The 16,145-nt window shown below is 34.9% G+C and overlaps 1 protein-coding gene and 1 long non-coding RNA gene across 2 annotated transcripts; both read left to right on the forward strand.

The window, feature by feature from the left end:
- The first annotated feature begins 4,232 nt into the window (after positions 1-4,232).
- Positions 4,233-15,756, forward strand: echdc1 (enoyl CoA hydratase domain containing 1). Its single transcript, XM_088625679.1, has 6 exons — positions 4,233-4,390; positions 7,943-8,172; positions 8,617-8,759; positions 11,280-11,332; positions 11,874-11,954; positions 15,066-15,756. The coding sequence occupies exons 2-6, from the start codon at positions 7,944-7,946 to the stop codon at positions 15,469-15,471; spliced, it is 912 nt and encodes a 303-aa protein (XP_088481805.1). The 5' UTR covers positions 4,233-4,390; position 7,943; the 3' UTR covers positions 15,472-15,756.
- On the forward strand, positions 11,961-14,841 carry LOC148674917 (uncharacterized). Its single transcript, XR_015935416.1, has 2 exons — positions 11,961-13,820; positions 14,131-14,841. It is a non-coding gene; the product is annotated as an uncharacterized LOC148674917 (long non-coding RNA).
- Positions 15,757-16,145: the final 389 nt, after the last annotated feature.

The following is a 16,145-nucleotide window of genomic DNA, read 5'->3' on the forward strand; positions in this document are numbered from 1 at the left end:
GACTCCCCTCCAACACCATCAATGTGCAGCACCCACCTGGATGATGCGATGGTAGCCATAGTGTGCCAGAACGCTCACCACACACCAGCTATCAGTGGGGAGGAGAGCAGATTAATAAAGCCAATGGGAAATTTGGCCAGGACGCCAGGGTTACACCCCTACTCTTTTCGAGAAACACCCTGGTATTTTTAATGAACACAGAGAGTCAGGGTTTTACATCTCATCCAATGGACGGCACCTGTTTACAGTATAGTGTCCCTGTCACTATACTGGGGCATTAGAACCCACATGAACCGCAGGGTGAGCGCCCCCTGCTGGCCCCACTAACACCTCTTCCAGTAGCAACCTTAGTTTTTCCCAGGAGGTCTCCCATCCAGGTACTGACCAGACTCACACCTGCTTAGCTTCAGTGGGTTGCCAGTTGTGAGTTGCAGGGTTATATGGCTGCTGGTTTTCCAGTTAACTGGAAAGAGCTGGAAAGCTGAGTTAACAAAAGCTGCTTATGAAAAAGGCTTATTCTTTTACACCTACTAGTCAATGTCAAAAAAGAAATTAAAAAGGCAGCTATACTTCTAGGAAATATAGTTAAAAGTGTATAATTTAAATAAAGGGTTTTTTTGTTGGATTTGCAGAACACGCTAGAAAGGCCTCATTTAGAATATTGTGTACAGTTTAGTCACCACATTGTAGAAGTCATATAGAATCAATCAAGGTAAAAACAATCACATACATTCTGAGGCTTAAGGGGATGTCCTATACTGACAGCCTGAATAAACTGAACCCTTTCAGTTTTGAACAAAGAAGGCTACAAGGGCATCTGACTATAATTCTTCAAAATAATCAAAGACATTGACAAAGTCAATCTAGCAGGTTCAGAATGAATAGTGAAACATGAGCCAGTGGGCATAAGTAGAGGCATGTTTTTATTCAAAGTGTTGTGGGAGTATGAAACAAGGTGCCAAGCAATATGATATTGAAGCCGAAACTATTTTCTTTTAAGAAATGGCTGAATGAGATTATAGTATTAATTAACCATTACCTCCAACTGGGACAGATAATCTAAATGGCATCCTCTCATTTTTTAACATTTTTTATGTGTTTTCTTATGTTCTTATGACACAACTGGAGGGTACTGTGTCAAATGAGGATTGTTGAAAACAGGCTAGTCTGAAAGAGAGTGCTGTAGAATAAAATATTTTTAAGAAGATGAACAGTCAAGTGCTGATACAGCAGGACGTGCTCTACACAGGCTGATATATCCTGACAAATTATAAAACTGTGCAGCACAGTCCATTCATATGTATAATAACCTAAGTGGCCCTGACTTTGCAGTGTTTTCACTTGCTACTGTAAGTGTTGCATAATCAGTTACTCCATCTTTCTCAGAATTTCCAGGAAGCGAATATCTATATGTCTAACTATATCTGAGTAGTTCATATCAGAGAAGAAATGAATCAATGGTAGAATGGAAACTCATATAAAAGTATCTACTTAAGTTTTCAATTTTCTTATATACTCATAATGTTTAGGGACACAAGGTAACAGAAAAAAAAACAATTAGGAAAACTGCTTCATTTGTTTTTATAAATGTTTCAGGAGACTTTCAGAAACACATAAGCAAAATATTTTTAGAAATCAGTCACCAGCTAAACACTGCCCTACAGTGGTTCAAATCAATTACATCAAATGTGAATTATTTTCAGATTATGTGTTAATGAAATCACAAAAATATTATATTAAAAGAAAGAGAAGGAAAGAGGTATTTTAATCTTAATATGCTGAAACTTGCATTCTTCAATAAGTAAGAAAATAAATAACAATACTTCAGAGATCACAGTTAAATACCTGTGTATAGTTATAGAAAAAACGTACTATTTTAATAGGTTACAGAGGTACTGCAAAGAAGTAAATTCTGAGGTAAACAATTTGTATTTATATTGGTCACTGTAAAATACAGGATTATTCAAAATGCTTTCGACAACTTTGACAGTTTATAAAAATTAATTACATGGGTCACTGTGACAAAAAAGGTTTCAAACGAAAGCATAAATATCGAAGTTTCTAACATGGCCCACAGTCGCGTCATCTGTGCAAGGATGACCTGTGCTTTTGCCCATGGAGATGCATACATGCCCCACAAACTGCCTGTACCACTTAATGGTGGAGTCTCACATTGGTGGATGTTTGTGAAATTTAGTTTGGAACGATCGATGCATGGAAACACTTGATTTTGTTTCATGATAACAGAGAATACAAAATGATTTCTCCACAGGTGATGCTATTGTGTATACCGTGTGACTGTAGCACCACCTGTGGAGGAGAAAACAAAACTTAAACTTTAGCTATGTAAAATAATGGGCATTTATACTTGTTGACAACATGTTGACTAACCCTATATTATTTTATAGAAAGGTAATGTAAAATTTAAAAGTAATTTTGCAGTACACAAGGTAATTTTTAAATATCACTGAATGGAGCTTATGCTATATTTTCATGGCATTAGATATTTTAACAAATAAAATCATTTTGGAGTCCCTGAGTTTTTGGATTATTGTACACATTGTGTAGAATCTTGTGGAATACCAGACATAAAGTATTGGAAATGTATAGGTTGCAATATGAACCTGTTTGAGTTTTTCCCCATTTTCCTTTTTTCATATTCAATGTTTTATGTGTTGTGAAAAGATTAAGATTACAATTACCACTAATGTTTGGCCCTACTTACCATTTTGTATGCTTTTAAATTAAAAAAATAAGAGTCACCACTCAAGTGACAGCTCAAGTAGCACTCTACAGCAGAAAACACTGCAAAACCCTTTTTTAAACAAAAGTACAAGGAACAAACTTTCAACGTTTCTTTGCAAAAACATCTAGGACTGCCTAATAAAGACTCTATAAGAAATAATTTGCAGTCCAAGAAATTCAAACAGTATATTATTATTCATAGAGTGTGCAATTACATTATTGTATTGAAAAATGTGGCACAAAGCACAAAAGTTCAAAATGTAATATCTGGTCAATGTTGTAATTCATTTTTCTTTAAGCTGCTGAACAGAACTTAATTAGAGGTCATATACTGTATGTTCAATGATTATAAAATATATAAATACTCTCAGACATTGAAGACACAATAACAGTTAAATTGTAGGTATACAATTAATATGAACAACAACTGATTTCTTAAGATACTGTAGCTGTGATGTAAGATCCTAAATGTTAATATCTCTTTAATTTCCTCCAGTACAGCTATTGGCACCACAACCAGTCCCATTTTTCTCTTTGGTAGGTAAAAGACAAAATTAATAATTAACATAGTATATGACCAATACAGTACTTCAAAAAAGTACAGTATATACTGTACAAGGGGAGCATAGTGGCACAGTGGTTAGTAGTGGTTACAGTGGGGCCCTGCATTCAGTTTCAGACTTAAGGTGCTATCTGCATGGAGTATGTTTATTCTCCATGTGTGTGCGCAGGTTTCCAACAGGTGCCCTGGTTTCTCCCCCCTGAGCAAAGACATATTAGTAGGTTAATTCGTTTCTGGGAACACTGGCCCTGGTGTAAGAGTGTGCACTTCCAGGGTACCCTGTGATGTCCTGCCCAGAGTGTATCCTGCTTGCAGGGCTTGGCTCTGGCTCCCTCACATCCCTGAATTGGATAAAGAGGTTAGAAAATGGATGGACATAAAGTATATATACATTTGAAGGTCTACCTATTAAGTCGGACTCATCATTTGTTCAATATATTAAGAAACACCAAGTAATTGTTTAAAAAATATTTTGTGATCTTTACCTAGTAGAAAAGTCATTGAACACGTTTGTATCATTGTTGTACAGTATATTGCCCCTTTCAGAAGTCACAGAAAAAAATATTGAACATAGATATACAGTATCGAGTGGCTAGGCATACTTTATAATAATGCGAAGAAACTATATTAAGCATAAATGCAACAAAAAGTTTATAACTGATGTGATCATCGGTTATTTCAATGTTGCAATCAACTGGTAACAGATAAAATATATCGGTTTTATTTAACTAGTTATTGTAAAAAAAAACATTTGTAAATGACATGCCATGTTAGACGCAACGCTACTTGTAGTTTGTGTAGCTACAGTACGTGCACAGCAAACTTAATCTGCGGATTTTACTTTGCAGGTAGTACTAAAATTGATTAGATCTCTACACGACTCCAATGTGCTTTTATAAAGATATGTTTCTTACATAATTAGAATTTATATTCACTGATTCGAAAAAGTCTTAACTCTCCCTGCCTCGCTAAACCGTAATAATGTATTGCACCTCCAGTAGGAAATGATCAATTTAGACTTGTTTCTTGGGGGTTTGAGTTTTCTGTTACACAGGACAGGCGGAAATCTTGCGAACGTTTCAGGTTAGTAGAAGGTTGTTCAGAACACGTTATGACTAATACAATTGATTAAAATATTCAAATTCCTGAGATATTTGACATCCAGTCATAAAGTATCCGGACGAATACAAGTACTTTCTACACAATCAGTTCATGAAGTTGCGAATTAAGATATCTCTTTTAGGAATATCGTACTACAATACTCTAAATGGAATGTACTTTTAGCAAAAAAGTAACACTTTATTCTTCTTTGTTGTCATAGTAAAAGTGTCGTGGAAGGAAAGTTATTGGAAAGGTTATTGTTCACTACTGCCCCATACTGTCTGATGGCAATTATACTGTACATTTATAGGTGTTTATGTTGTGCTCCATTCTGTATTCGTACGCCTATCAATTATGTACTATTTTGCAAAAACACATCCGTCATCTTGATTGTTTAGAGGGGCAAATCATGCTTTGCCATTTTAAATATTTCATTTAGTTTTAATATTTCATATTTTTAGTTCACTTTTCATAAATTAATTGACAGCTGTGGCCCAGAGAGATGGGATGTACATTAATTCCTGCGTTCGTGAGCCTGAAGAAACAACAACAAAACGAATAATGGTCTTCAACTTCTTTAAACCTTGCCCTTTATCCCTGGCGGATAAGTGAGCCTCATATGAGAATATAAGGAGAAAGAAAGCAAATTAGAAAATGAAAAATGTTCTTTAGAAGAGAACACCATTCTGTTGAAGAAAAAAAGAATCAATTGCAAACACAAGTAAAAAAGATACTGTATTACAAAGGCCAAGAAAGGGATAATAATTTGCAACAAAAGTATGTTTAGGCCAAAGGAAAAAAAAATTCTGTATAAACACATTACAGTACTATAAGTATTTAAGATAAATCTCTAGATCCTTATGATATTCTACCACTTATAGTTAAGGAAGGTGTTATTTATGTTATTAACAAAATAGTCTGAGTAGTCAGTCAAGAACTTTGTAAAACACTTTGACAAAACCAAACCAAGGTATTATAGGGTAATTAGAAGGGTCTTATTTAATTGATACCTGGGTATGCAGGTGTGTTGAAAAAAATAAGAGTACTTGTTTAGGATGGCATGCAGGCTTATCCCTGTCATGATGTGTACAATTGTGGTAGTTGGGATTTCTTTCTTTACTATATATAAGTATCCTTCTCTGATATCATGTCTGATTCATTAAGATATCTAAAATAGAAAATATATAAAACTTTAGTAAAAGATACACGTGTACATGGAAGGTTAAGGAGCTGATAATACTCATGAAAACTTAACTCTTATAGATCATGTGTATTGTAATAGGTACACTAGATACAGTAGAGGTACGTCTTGCTTAACTACCTTGCCAGAGTCATTTGAACAAGACCAGCATTAATGCATACAAATAGTGCATGGTGTGGAATATTTTGATTTTGAAAAGGCTTTTGATAAGGTCCCTCAAAAAGGTTTAATTCAAATAAAATAGGCAAATTGCAGATGATAGTCTGAAGTATGTCTTTGGATCAAGAATGGGTTAATGGATAGTAAACAGATAATAGATTAGTAGTGAATGCTCAGATTAAGGTGATATAATTATCGGAGATCTTCATTGGGCTCACTGCTCTTCCTAATTACAAAATTATTTAGATTATGGGATAATTAATTAACTATTTAAGATTGCAAAAATTACCATTATACAATGATTAGAAGGCACTGTAGAAACAGCTTAATAAATTCAAAAATAACTTTTCAAAACTGGTTATACTGTAGTTAGAAATAATTATGTAAGATAAGAAACTAAAAAATAATTTATGTTGAAATGTCATTTACATCTCTTGCTCTAGATAATGTGGGGAAGAAATTAAAACATTTTTTAAATTAAACGGATTATGTGTTAAAAATTACAATTTACTAGTGTGACTAAATTTAGAATATTGTGTCAAGTTTGATCATCATGTTACAAAAAATATTTCTGCTCTGTTCAAAGAAGGGTAACCAACTGCATTTCAGGATTAAAAAAAAAACACTAACAGGCTAAAATCCTGAACAGAGAATAATGCAAAGTGACCTTATTCTAATATTTAGAATACTCAAAATCATTGACCAAGTCAATGTAATTGGATTGATCAGCAGTAAAACAAATCAAAGGGCACAAGCGAAAACTACACGTAAGTGCATTTACAACTGAAACCAGAAGACTGATATTTTCAATTGACTTTGACCCTGTCCTCTTTTAGAAATGATTTGACAAAATCCTATAGTGAAAAAAATTAATAGCTTGCAAATGAGCTAGATGGTATGAATGGATCATTTTTTTTACTTTTCTTTTATGTTCTTATTGCATAGAAATACACAGATTAGTGGATTAGTGTTTGACATAAATCTATGTTGTTATTGCAGTATTTTATGAGGTGCGGTTTAGGCCATTATTCAAACTTTACCTCTCATACACACACAAATTGCTCTCACATACACACAAAATGCTCTCACACTCTCCATTTTACCTCTCACATTCATATAAAATGCTCTCACACTCTCCATTTTACCTCTCACATTCATATAAAATGCTCTTACACTCTCCATTTTACCTCTTAAATACACATAAAATGCATCACATTCACTAGTTTTGCCGCTCGCGTTCACATTGTGAAGGAGTGTTTTATGTATATGTGCGAGGTAAAACTAGTGAATGTGAGAGTGTTTTATGTGTATGTAAGAGGTAAAACTAGAGAATGTGAGAGCTTTTTGTGTGTACGTGAGAGTAATATGTGTGTATATGAGAGGTAAAGTTTGAATAATGGCCTAAACGGCACCTCATAGTCTTTGCTGTTTGATTGAGCAAATTAAATACATTAAAATACTATTACAGTGATCACAAAAAGATAAGAAACAATCGGTAGGAGAAAAGGTATTTACTATCTTGTAGGCAATTCAAGGGACAATAATGAAACTAGTTTACTCCAGTTAATTAATGAATTGGTAAATCATTAAGAGTACAAACAGTCTAGAAACACAGACTAAAAGTTAGGCAGAAACAGGGGGAAAAGAGAGACAAGAAAGAGGAGAAGAGAAGAAGAAAGAAAGGGAGCAGAGAGAGAGAAGAATCAGAAGAATAACCTTGTTCTGATCAACCTTAAATCTAGCTATGTATTTGAACATTGAGAGCTTGCTGTCTTGTTTTAGAAAACTCTGATTTTCATGTGAAATCACCAGACTAAAGACGTTCTCTCCTGGTTAGTGCATGCATTCCCATTCATATTGGAGCACCTGAATTTATAGGGTTCTTTAGCTTCAAAGGGTTTAAATTACAGGGTTAGCAATCTAGGTTTTCATGGAAAATAGGAAAGCAGGCCTCTGGGATGCCTAGTTTGTAAATAGGTTTAGATTTAATTTTGTAAAATGATCAATGATGCTGTTACCTTTTTAAAATGTTCCAGAAGAACTGGGACTTAATATCCTAACTGTTAAGTTAGTAATGATTTAATCTTATAATGCATTTTGAATTTGGATCAGTTATATAAAACATAGTTTTTTTTCATCATGTTCTCCTCTCTAATATTAATTTATTATTTCAGAATGGCACTGCAGAATATTGGTATTCGCCTCCTTCAGAAAACACAGAATGTATTAGTAGTGTTTCAGAAAAGGAGCAAGGCCATCTACACAAATGCCAGTTGTTTTAATGAAGAAGAGATCAAAGAAAAGCTTCAGGCATTCCCAGGAGGATCAGTTGACCTCATCAAGCAGGACAGTGGCATTGCAGTTCTTACTATAAACAACCCCAATCACAAGAATGCATTCACAGGTATCAATGTTTTTGTTTGATCATTTCTCATTTAAAATTGTATTATAAATAAAGTTAATTGCATTCTGTCAATTTATATTTCATTTTCTGTGACTTGTGTATTTGATACATACTATAAAATATATATATATATTAAAAGTGAAGAAAAGTTAAGAGAAAATATTTTCATATTGAATTTAGTTACAGATTAACTAAAACAATTATGCATATTACACTAGTAAAATCCTACAGTATAAAGGAGAGGACACTCAATGCTTTGTAGAGTTTTGGAAAGTTTTGAGACTGTACAGTATAATACCATACATACTGCTTTTTTCATAAATACCCAGAAGTATGTATTGGAGAGATAAGGAATAAAGTGCTGATTTTGTGAGGCCTGTTCCAGTTAGTGCAGCAACTTCCAGGAATGAAAGATTTCAGAAACCATGTTCCTTACTTTGACAGGTACAATGATGATACAACTGAAGGACAGAATTGATCAACTTGAACAATGGACAGAGGGAAAAGGTCTTATTGTACAGGGAACAGCCAATACTTTCTGTTCAGGTTCAGATTTAAATGCAGTCAGAGCACTATCCAGTTGTCAGGTAGGACTTATTTTTTACATTCCTTGTGTAACAGTGCTTGTTGAACAATAGACAAAGCAATACACAGGTTTTAGTTTATATTATGCCTTACAGTTGTGAACATTATCTGAAAAATATTACAATATTAATAGTATTAATGTTAATATTAATTGCATTTATATAGTACTTTTCATCCCAAAAGCTTCTAAAGCATTTTAATTTATAGAACTGCACCTACTTCATCCATCACTGAGCACCTGGGTGACACATGAGTGGTGTTATGCACCAACAGGTCATGTAGAAAACTGAGAAATGGTTTCAACAATTTAATTGTGGGAGCCTGGAACAAGTTACTCAAGCTGATGCCCTTACCTGTTTCAATGAGTGATTACAGCCTCAGATCGATTAGCTAAGTGAGCTAGGTTGAATGTCAGTCAGTCATTGGTAATGTTTCTTATGGTTTTATGGATGTTAAAAAAGTCACAGGGCAGTGGTTTCATTTCTAATTTAAAATAATGTATATTTTTATTGTATCACATTTGCTAAAGTAATGTCTATCCATACAAAAGATCTAAAAAACATTATCAAAGGGTGGTAACATATAATTGTAGACTAATAAGGCTTGCTTCAAGGCCACAAGAATTAAAACTAATCAAGAGCAGGGGATCCAGCATGAACAAACTGAATGCTTTCAGCTAGGTTTAATTTGATAGTTTAATTTGATTTTTTTATCATTAGATTAAATGTGATTTTTTAAAATCATTTTCAGCTCATAAACATGTAAAGATATTTCCTTTTAACTATTATTTCATTGTTAATTTTTCATTTTCATATTAAATTTAAATTAAAATGAAATTCCAGACTATTAAGTAGAAATAAAAACATGCAAATATTTCAATCAATCAACTTTTTAGTTCAATTAAGGCTTCAATCAGGTCATCAAGTTCAGCTGGAATGAAATCCAGCAGTTATGTGGTCCTTCTGGAGGATCATCTCTATGGAAATTGTAAATGTTTTCTTGTAAATACAACCAGTGCGTGACATTTTCTTCTCTAAATTGTCCCTTCAGTATTCAAAATTAGTTTGTTTTAAAGCCATCCACACACTGGAGACCAGGGTTTGCCGGGGAATGCCTTAGTCCAGTTATTCTTTAAATCAGTGGTTCTCAAACTTTTTGGACCAGGTACCACCCCTGATCAAACCAAAGCATCCAAGTACCACCTACAAGTCATCTTCTCATAGGAACCCCAGAAATTCTCAATGAGAAACATGAGCGCAAGTGCGTGCACACACTCACATACACATATAATAAATATTATAGTAATAAACTTTATTTGATACAGCGCCTTTAAAGGTGGCTTCTCACAGCGCTTTACAGAAAAAAAAACAGGAACAACAACAAATAAAAATAAACAATAAAAAAGCACCATTTCAGTGAGAGGGGTGAGCCTGTTTAGTCGAGCAAAGCAGATGTGAATTCATTTTTCAAGCCTTGATACAATTCACAACAGAGTCTAACAGATTTTAAATCATCTGGCATTTTCTTGACAGCAAAGGTCTCACGGTGGATGTTGCAATGCGTCCATTCATTTCTGGAGCAACTTCTCTAATTCATGCAACTGCACCACTGTGTCGGCTTGTCATCGCTCTAGCACCGTCTGTACAAACTCCGACACATTTTATCCAGTCGATGCCATTCTCTTCGATAAATTTATTCAGAAGCTGAAATATGTGCTCTCCTGTAGTTCCTGTTGGTACTACAGGAACAGAAAGTACTCATTGGACGTACCCTCGAATTCGTACAGTATCTAACGTAAACAAGCAAATTGGCCAAATCGACTACAGACTCATCTAATTGCAGTGAAAAGCATCTGCTCATCTTAACGCGCTCTACCAGTGTACTTTTGATATAATCCGCCATTTCAGTAATTCTGAGTGACTGTGTCTTTCAGAGGGGGCAGCAGGTCAAACAGGTCAAGCGCACACACCAAAGTTCCAGGGTCATATGGCGTACCAGCTGGCGGCGCGCTGCGTACCACTCCTAGTACGCGTACCACAGTTTGAGAACCACTACTTTAAATCACCCTAAATCATTTCTTTAAGCATTTGATTAAACAAGTTATGTTTCAATTAAGGTGACAGTAGTCTTTAACATCTATTTAATATTCTGATTTTTATTCCAAATAATTTCTAAATTACTTAAGTGAACACATTACCTGCTAAATTGATCTTAGGCAAATAGGTGCAGGTCTCTCTAAATTGATTACTCAAAGGCTACCCAGAGAACCTTTACTAGGGCCTTCCAGACTCAGAGTTGGAGACGCCTGACAAAGAATCTGCAATATTAATCTTTTGAACATGTGGCTTGGGTTTATTTTATTTTTGCTGTCCACCAATCTTAACAAAGCAAGATGTTCTTTTTTCCTGTTGCTTTCTGGAGTTTTAGATGGAATGTTTAAGACAAATTACATTTTACATATAAAAGAAAACTGACATATTAAGCATTGCAAGAATTGAATTTTTTTCCTTAAAATCTTGTAGGATGGAATGAAGATGTGCATGTTCATGCAGAACACGTTGACACGACTTCTGAGGTAAAATACTGGGTTGCAAGTTTGGATAACAGTCTCTTTTAATTTTTTTTGTAAAAATACTTTTTCTGTTTTGATATTTTTGTAATCAAATCTTATGGAGTGCTATAAAAGGACCAAACTTTATGCTATCACATTTTTACGCACAAATGTTCAGTTATAACGGATTCTGTAGTGCAAACACAGTTTATTTTCTACTTTAACACACTCTTTAAAATCATCATGTTCTGTTTTTACCTAGTAGAGTTTAGATGTTAAATTATTCAAAACAGCAGAAGTGTTAAATGGGGAATAGACGTTTTTGGCCCTGTGTTCTTATCTTTGGGAAAACAAATCCATTTCAATGGGATGTAATTTTAATTTAACGTGAAGGAAAAACAGAATGAGAATTGATTGTAGGTAGGATGGAAGAAACAAGATAATATTGCCTAATCATTAATGTGACTGATTCAAGAAATGGTGTAATGTTTAACTTTATTGTTCTACTGTATTTCAGTTAACATTTAATGAATTACATGCTACCAATATTTTTTTTCTAGTGCAGACTGCCTCTAATAAGTGTGGCTCTAGTGGAGGGAAAAGCATTAGGTGGTGGAGCAGAACTCACTACAGCCTGTGATTTTAGGTAAGACCAGGAATCCCTTTTTACAAGTGTTACATAAAAAAATACCTAAAGCTCCATCAACATGTACTGTATGATCTTGTCAAATCAACAGCTGAGGCTGGGCCTGGTAGTTACTGGTGTGGGAGACCTTTAAGGAGAATCAAGGTGCTTCAGTAATTGTTGCAGGTGTATCAATTTTCCAAGTTAATGCTCCAGTGTGTTGATCATGAATATTCTGATGTAAGAGATGTTGTCCTTAGGATGAGACATTAAACAGAGGTCTTAACTACTTGATCATTTAGGATCTCAAGGCAATTTTCTAAAGATTACAGGTGTTTCACCAGATCTCTGATGTCCTGGCTAAATTGCATCCTTTTCTTGTACAATCTGGCTTTCCTAAACTATCTTCTGGGTTCAATTAACAAAACATTTTCTTGCTTCTCTTCCTGAGCTGCTGTGTATTAGGCCTGTGGTTACATAATGGCTGCTTGACCGATCTCAATTCTTCATTCAATACAGGGTCATGGGGGAGGTGACGACTATTCTAGCAAGTCACAAGTACAAGGCAGTATACACCCTGGATGGAAAGACAGTCTATCACAGGGCACACACATTCACACACATACTCACACCGGGGCTAGTTTTCCCAGAAGCCAGTGAACCTACCAGTATGTGTTTGGACTGTGGGAGGAAACCAGAGAACTTGTCAGAAACCCACATGAACACAGGGATAACATAGAAGAGAGCAATGAGCACCCCAGGAATTGAACCCAGGGCCTGAGTACTGTAAGGAGTGTCCTGTCCAGGGTATACCCTGCCTTGCACCCATTGCTTGCTGGGATAGGCCCCAACTCCCCTACACCCTGAACTGGATGAAAGGGTTAGAAAATGGATGGATGCAAATAAGTGATGAGCTATGTCTCTTTTTAAGTGTTCTTCCTTGGTTTAATTCAGGTTTACCCACTGAGGTGAAGAACAATAACCTGGTGAATCTGAGTGATTATTGAATAATCAGTAATTATACAGAAATATAGACAGACCTTTTCTTAAAAAATGAGGCAAGAACAGTATACTAAAAATATCGCCATTCATTGGTGAATAAAAAGAGAAGCCATTATTTCTCCTGTAGCCTATTTAATAATTTATGGGATCATACAGTGCCTTGGAAAACTATTCACCTCCCTTGGACTTTTTCACATTTTGTGTTACAGCACGGAACCATGATATATTTAACTGAGAATTTTTGCAACTCATCAACACAAAGTACTCTATAATGTCAAAGTGGAAAAAAAAATCCAGACATTTTACTAAATTCATTAAAAATAAAAAACATATTGAAACAAATTGAATGCATAAGTATTCACCCCCTTGCTTTGACACACCTAAATTACCTCTGAAGTAACCAACTCTCTTCTCCAAGTCACATAATTACTTGACTGGAGTCCACCTGTGTGCAGAGTTTTTCGAAGGGGTTATTAAATTAATGCATTGGTGCAAACCAACTATTTTGGTGGTGGTTCTTGAAAAAAAAATATTGTCATATATAATTATAAATTATATTGGTTGATTGTTTAATTTTGGACCATTGCTCCTAAATTGTTATACCTTCATCATAAAAGGTATATGAGAACTTTATATATACAGTTGTACACAAACTTGACAACTGTTTGGGCACCCCCGATCAAATTGCATGTTTCACCATAACTCTAAGTGAAAAGTAGTTAACATAACCTCTGCAGTGCACAAAAATGAAACGTCATATTTCTGCAAATTTTAATACACAATTACGATTTATTTGCTGAATTGAACAGATTGAAAAAAAAGAGTGAATGTGGCATGTTCAAAAGTTTGGGCAAATCAGGTGTTACTAAGTCAGACATTACCCCGGTGTCCGGGCCAAATTTCCAATTGGCCCTTACCAATCATGGCCTCCTAATAATCCCCCTCTATGAATTGGCTTCATTACTCTGCTCTCCTCCCCACTGATAGTTGATGTGTGGTGAGCGTTCTGGCGCACTATGGCTGCCGTCGCATCATCCAGGTGGATGCTGCACATTGGTGGTGGTGGAGGGGAGTCCCCATTACCTGTAAAGCGCTTTGAGTGGAGTGTCCAGAAAAAAGCGCTATATAAGTGTAAGCAATTATTATTATTATTATTATTATTATTATTATTATTATTATTATTATTATTACTTAGTAACACCTCTTTGATGAAGTGTCTCAGAGATAATTATGGAAAGTTTTAGATATTGAGAAAGAAAAGGCTGATGTGTTAAATATTTCACTCATGAAATTTACGAAAGAAGATTTTGATAACACTTTCAGTCTATAGAAAGACAAAACTCTAACTTGCATATTTGCATTAGAGAGGCAGAGCTACTAGAAACACTTAAGATTAATTGATGATATTTTACCAATTAAACAAAAAATATATAAATATTTAAAGACCATTAAAAAAACGTTCTTGCTAATATATATTGATTTTTCTTATGCAACCAATGAACTAGTGAAGTGTGCAGATGAAACCAAAACAGGGGGATTAGCAAACACTGTAGAAGCTGCAATAGAAATTCAAAAATGCAAAATTTAAGACCAAGAAAACACCTGATGGATGTTTTAATTCTGGTTTAATATAGGCAGGCACAGAGTGTTACAAGAAGGTAGCACAAATATAAAATGGGAAACAGTGATTTGGATGTCTGTTAAATCCTTTTGAATTCCATTCTCATCAGCATTTCTATTGGAAAGTACGAGAAGTACTTTTAAAAATGAGAACAGGAGGCACTTTGATTGGTTAGTAGCACTTGCATGAACTTTAATAAATCTAAAGTTTTAAACTGTTATAGTAGGTACTGTAAGGGTTTTTCACTGTTTCTAAAAAGTTTATTTGAACTTATCAAAAGAGAAATATTCCACAGAATTAAGTACTAATACTATAGTATAATTCTCATTAAGTATCATTATATAGTGCTGCTCAATAGATAACTTTGTTTCTTGTGAATATCAGTAGTATTTGAAAATAAATGTGTGAATTTAGTTTATTTTGTACAGTAGAGTATAGTGCTAATATAGAAAATTAAAATATTGTTTTTTCGATTTTTTTTATAATGGACCTGATGTTTTCTTTCATAGGCTGATGGCACCCGGGAGTGAAATTCGATTTGTTCATAAGCACATGGGTTTAGTCCCTGGCTGGGGAGGAGGAGCTAGGTTAGTCCGCATTGTTGGAAGCCAAAATGCCCTAAAAATTTTGAGTACGGCATGTAAAGTGGATCCAGATTTGGCACTTCAGACAAGATTAGCAGATGGAATTCTGGTATCTAATGAAGAGGGAAGACCCTTGGAAGATGCATTGAAGTGGTTAAGTGATTTCACCAAGGGACCAGCAGCTGTGATCAGATCAGTTAAAAAAGTGGTTCTGTCTGGGAGAGAACTGACCAGTGATGAGGCCTTAAAAACAGAAAAAGAGGTCTTTGGAAGTGTGTGGGGTGGACCTGCCAACGTTGAAGCTTTAGCACAACGTCCAAAACACAAGTGACATGAACCAAATGATTAAAACCAGCTTGACAAATATTTAAGTGCTCTGGAATTGAATTTATTTTGGCTTTGATAAAGGAAATAATGTGTTGTAGTAAGGAAAAAGATCTGATACCCGTCTAGTTGAAATCATACAACACAACGGAAAACTCACCTGAAATGTGCTCTCTGTGTACCCTCTGTCTTCTCTGCTCTGTACTCCGCATCGGGAAAGTGGACCCTTGTCATTATTCAATGAAACCTACTGACCCTATCACTGGCCCTTGTATTAAAAATATTAAACATTTGTATGCAGTATAATTTTCTGAATTTCTGCATAAATGTGACCTAAAATGTGATCAGATCTTCATCTAAGTCATAAAAATAGATAAAGAGAACCCAATAAAACAAATTACACACAAAAGAAAATACTTTTTCATTCATTATTGATCAAAATGATCCAACATTAAATGTCTTTGTCAGAAAAAGTATGTGAACCTGTGCTTTCAGTAACTGGTGTGACCCTTTTGAGCAGCAATGACTTCAACCAAACGTTTACGGTAACTGTTGATAAGTCCTGCACATCAGCTTGGAGGAATTTTGTCCTCCTTTGGCATTCCTCCTTACAGCACTGCTTCAACTCAGTGATACTGGTGGGCTTTCTTGCATGAACTCCCCGCTTCAGATCCTGCCACA

The sequence above is a fragment of the Lepisosteus platostomus genome, chromosome 3 (assembly GCF_059453375.1).
Source record: "Lepisosteus platostomus isolate fLepPlt1 chromosome 3, fLepPlt1.hap1, whole genome shotgun sequence".
Classification (NCBI taxonomy): domain Eukaryota; kingdom Metazoa; phylum Chordata; class Actinopteri; order Semionotiformes; family Lepisosteidae; genus Lepisosteus; species Lepisosteus platostomus.

Coding starts and splice junctions, on each gene's coding strand:
- echdc1 (XM_088625679.1), top strand. CDS start 7,944: ATGGCACTGCAGAATATTGGTATTCGCCTCCTTCAGAAAACACAGAAT. Junction 11,333..11,873: donor ACGTTGACACGACTTCTGAG/GTAAAATACTGG, acceptor TTTCTAGTGCAG/ACTGCCTCTAATAAGTGTGG. Junction 11,955..15,065: donor ACTACAGCCTGTGATTTTAG/GTAAGACCAGGA, acceptor TTTCTTTCATAG/GCTGATGGCACCCGGGAGTG.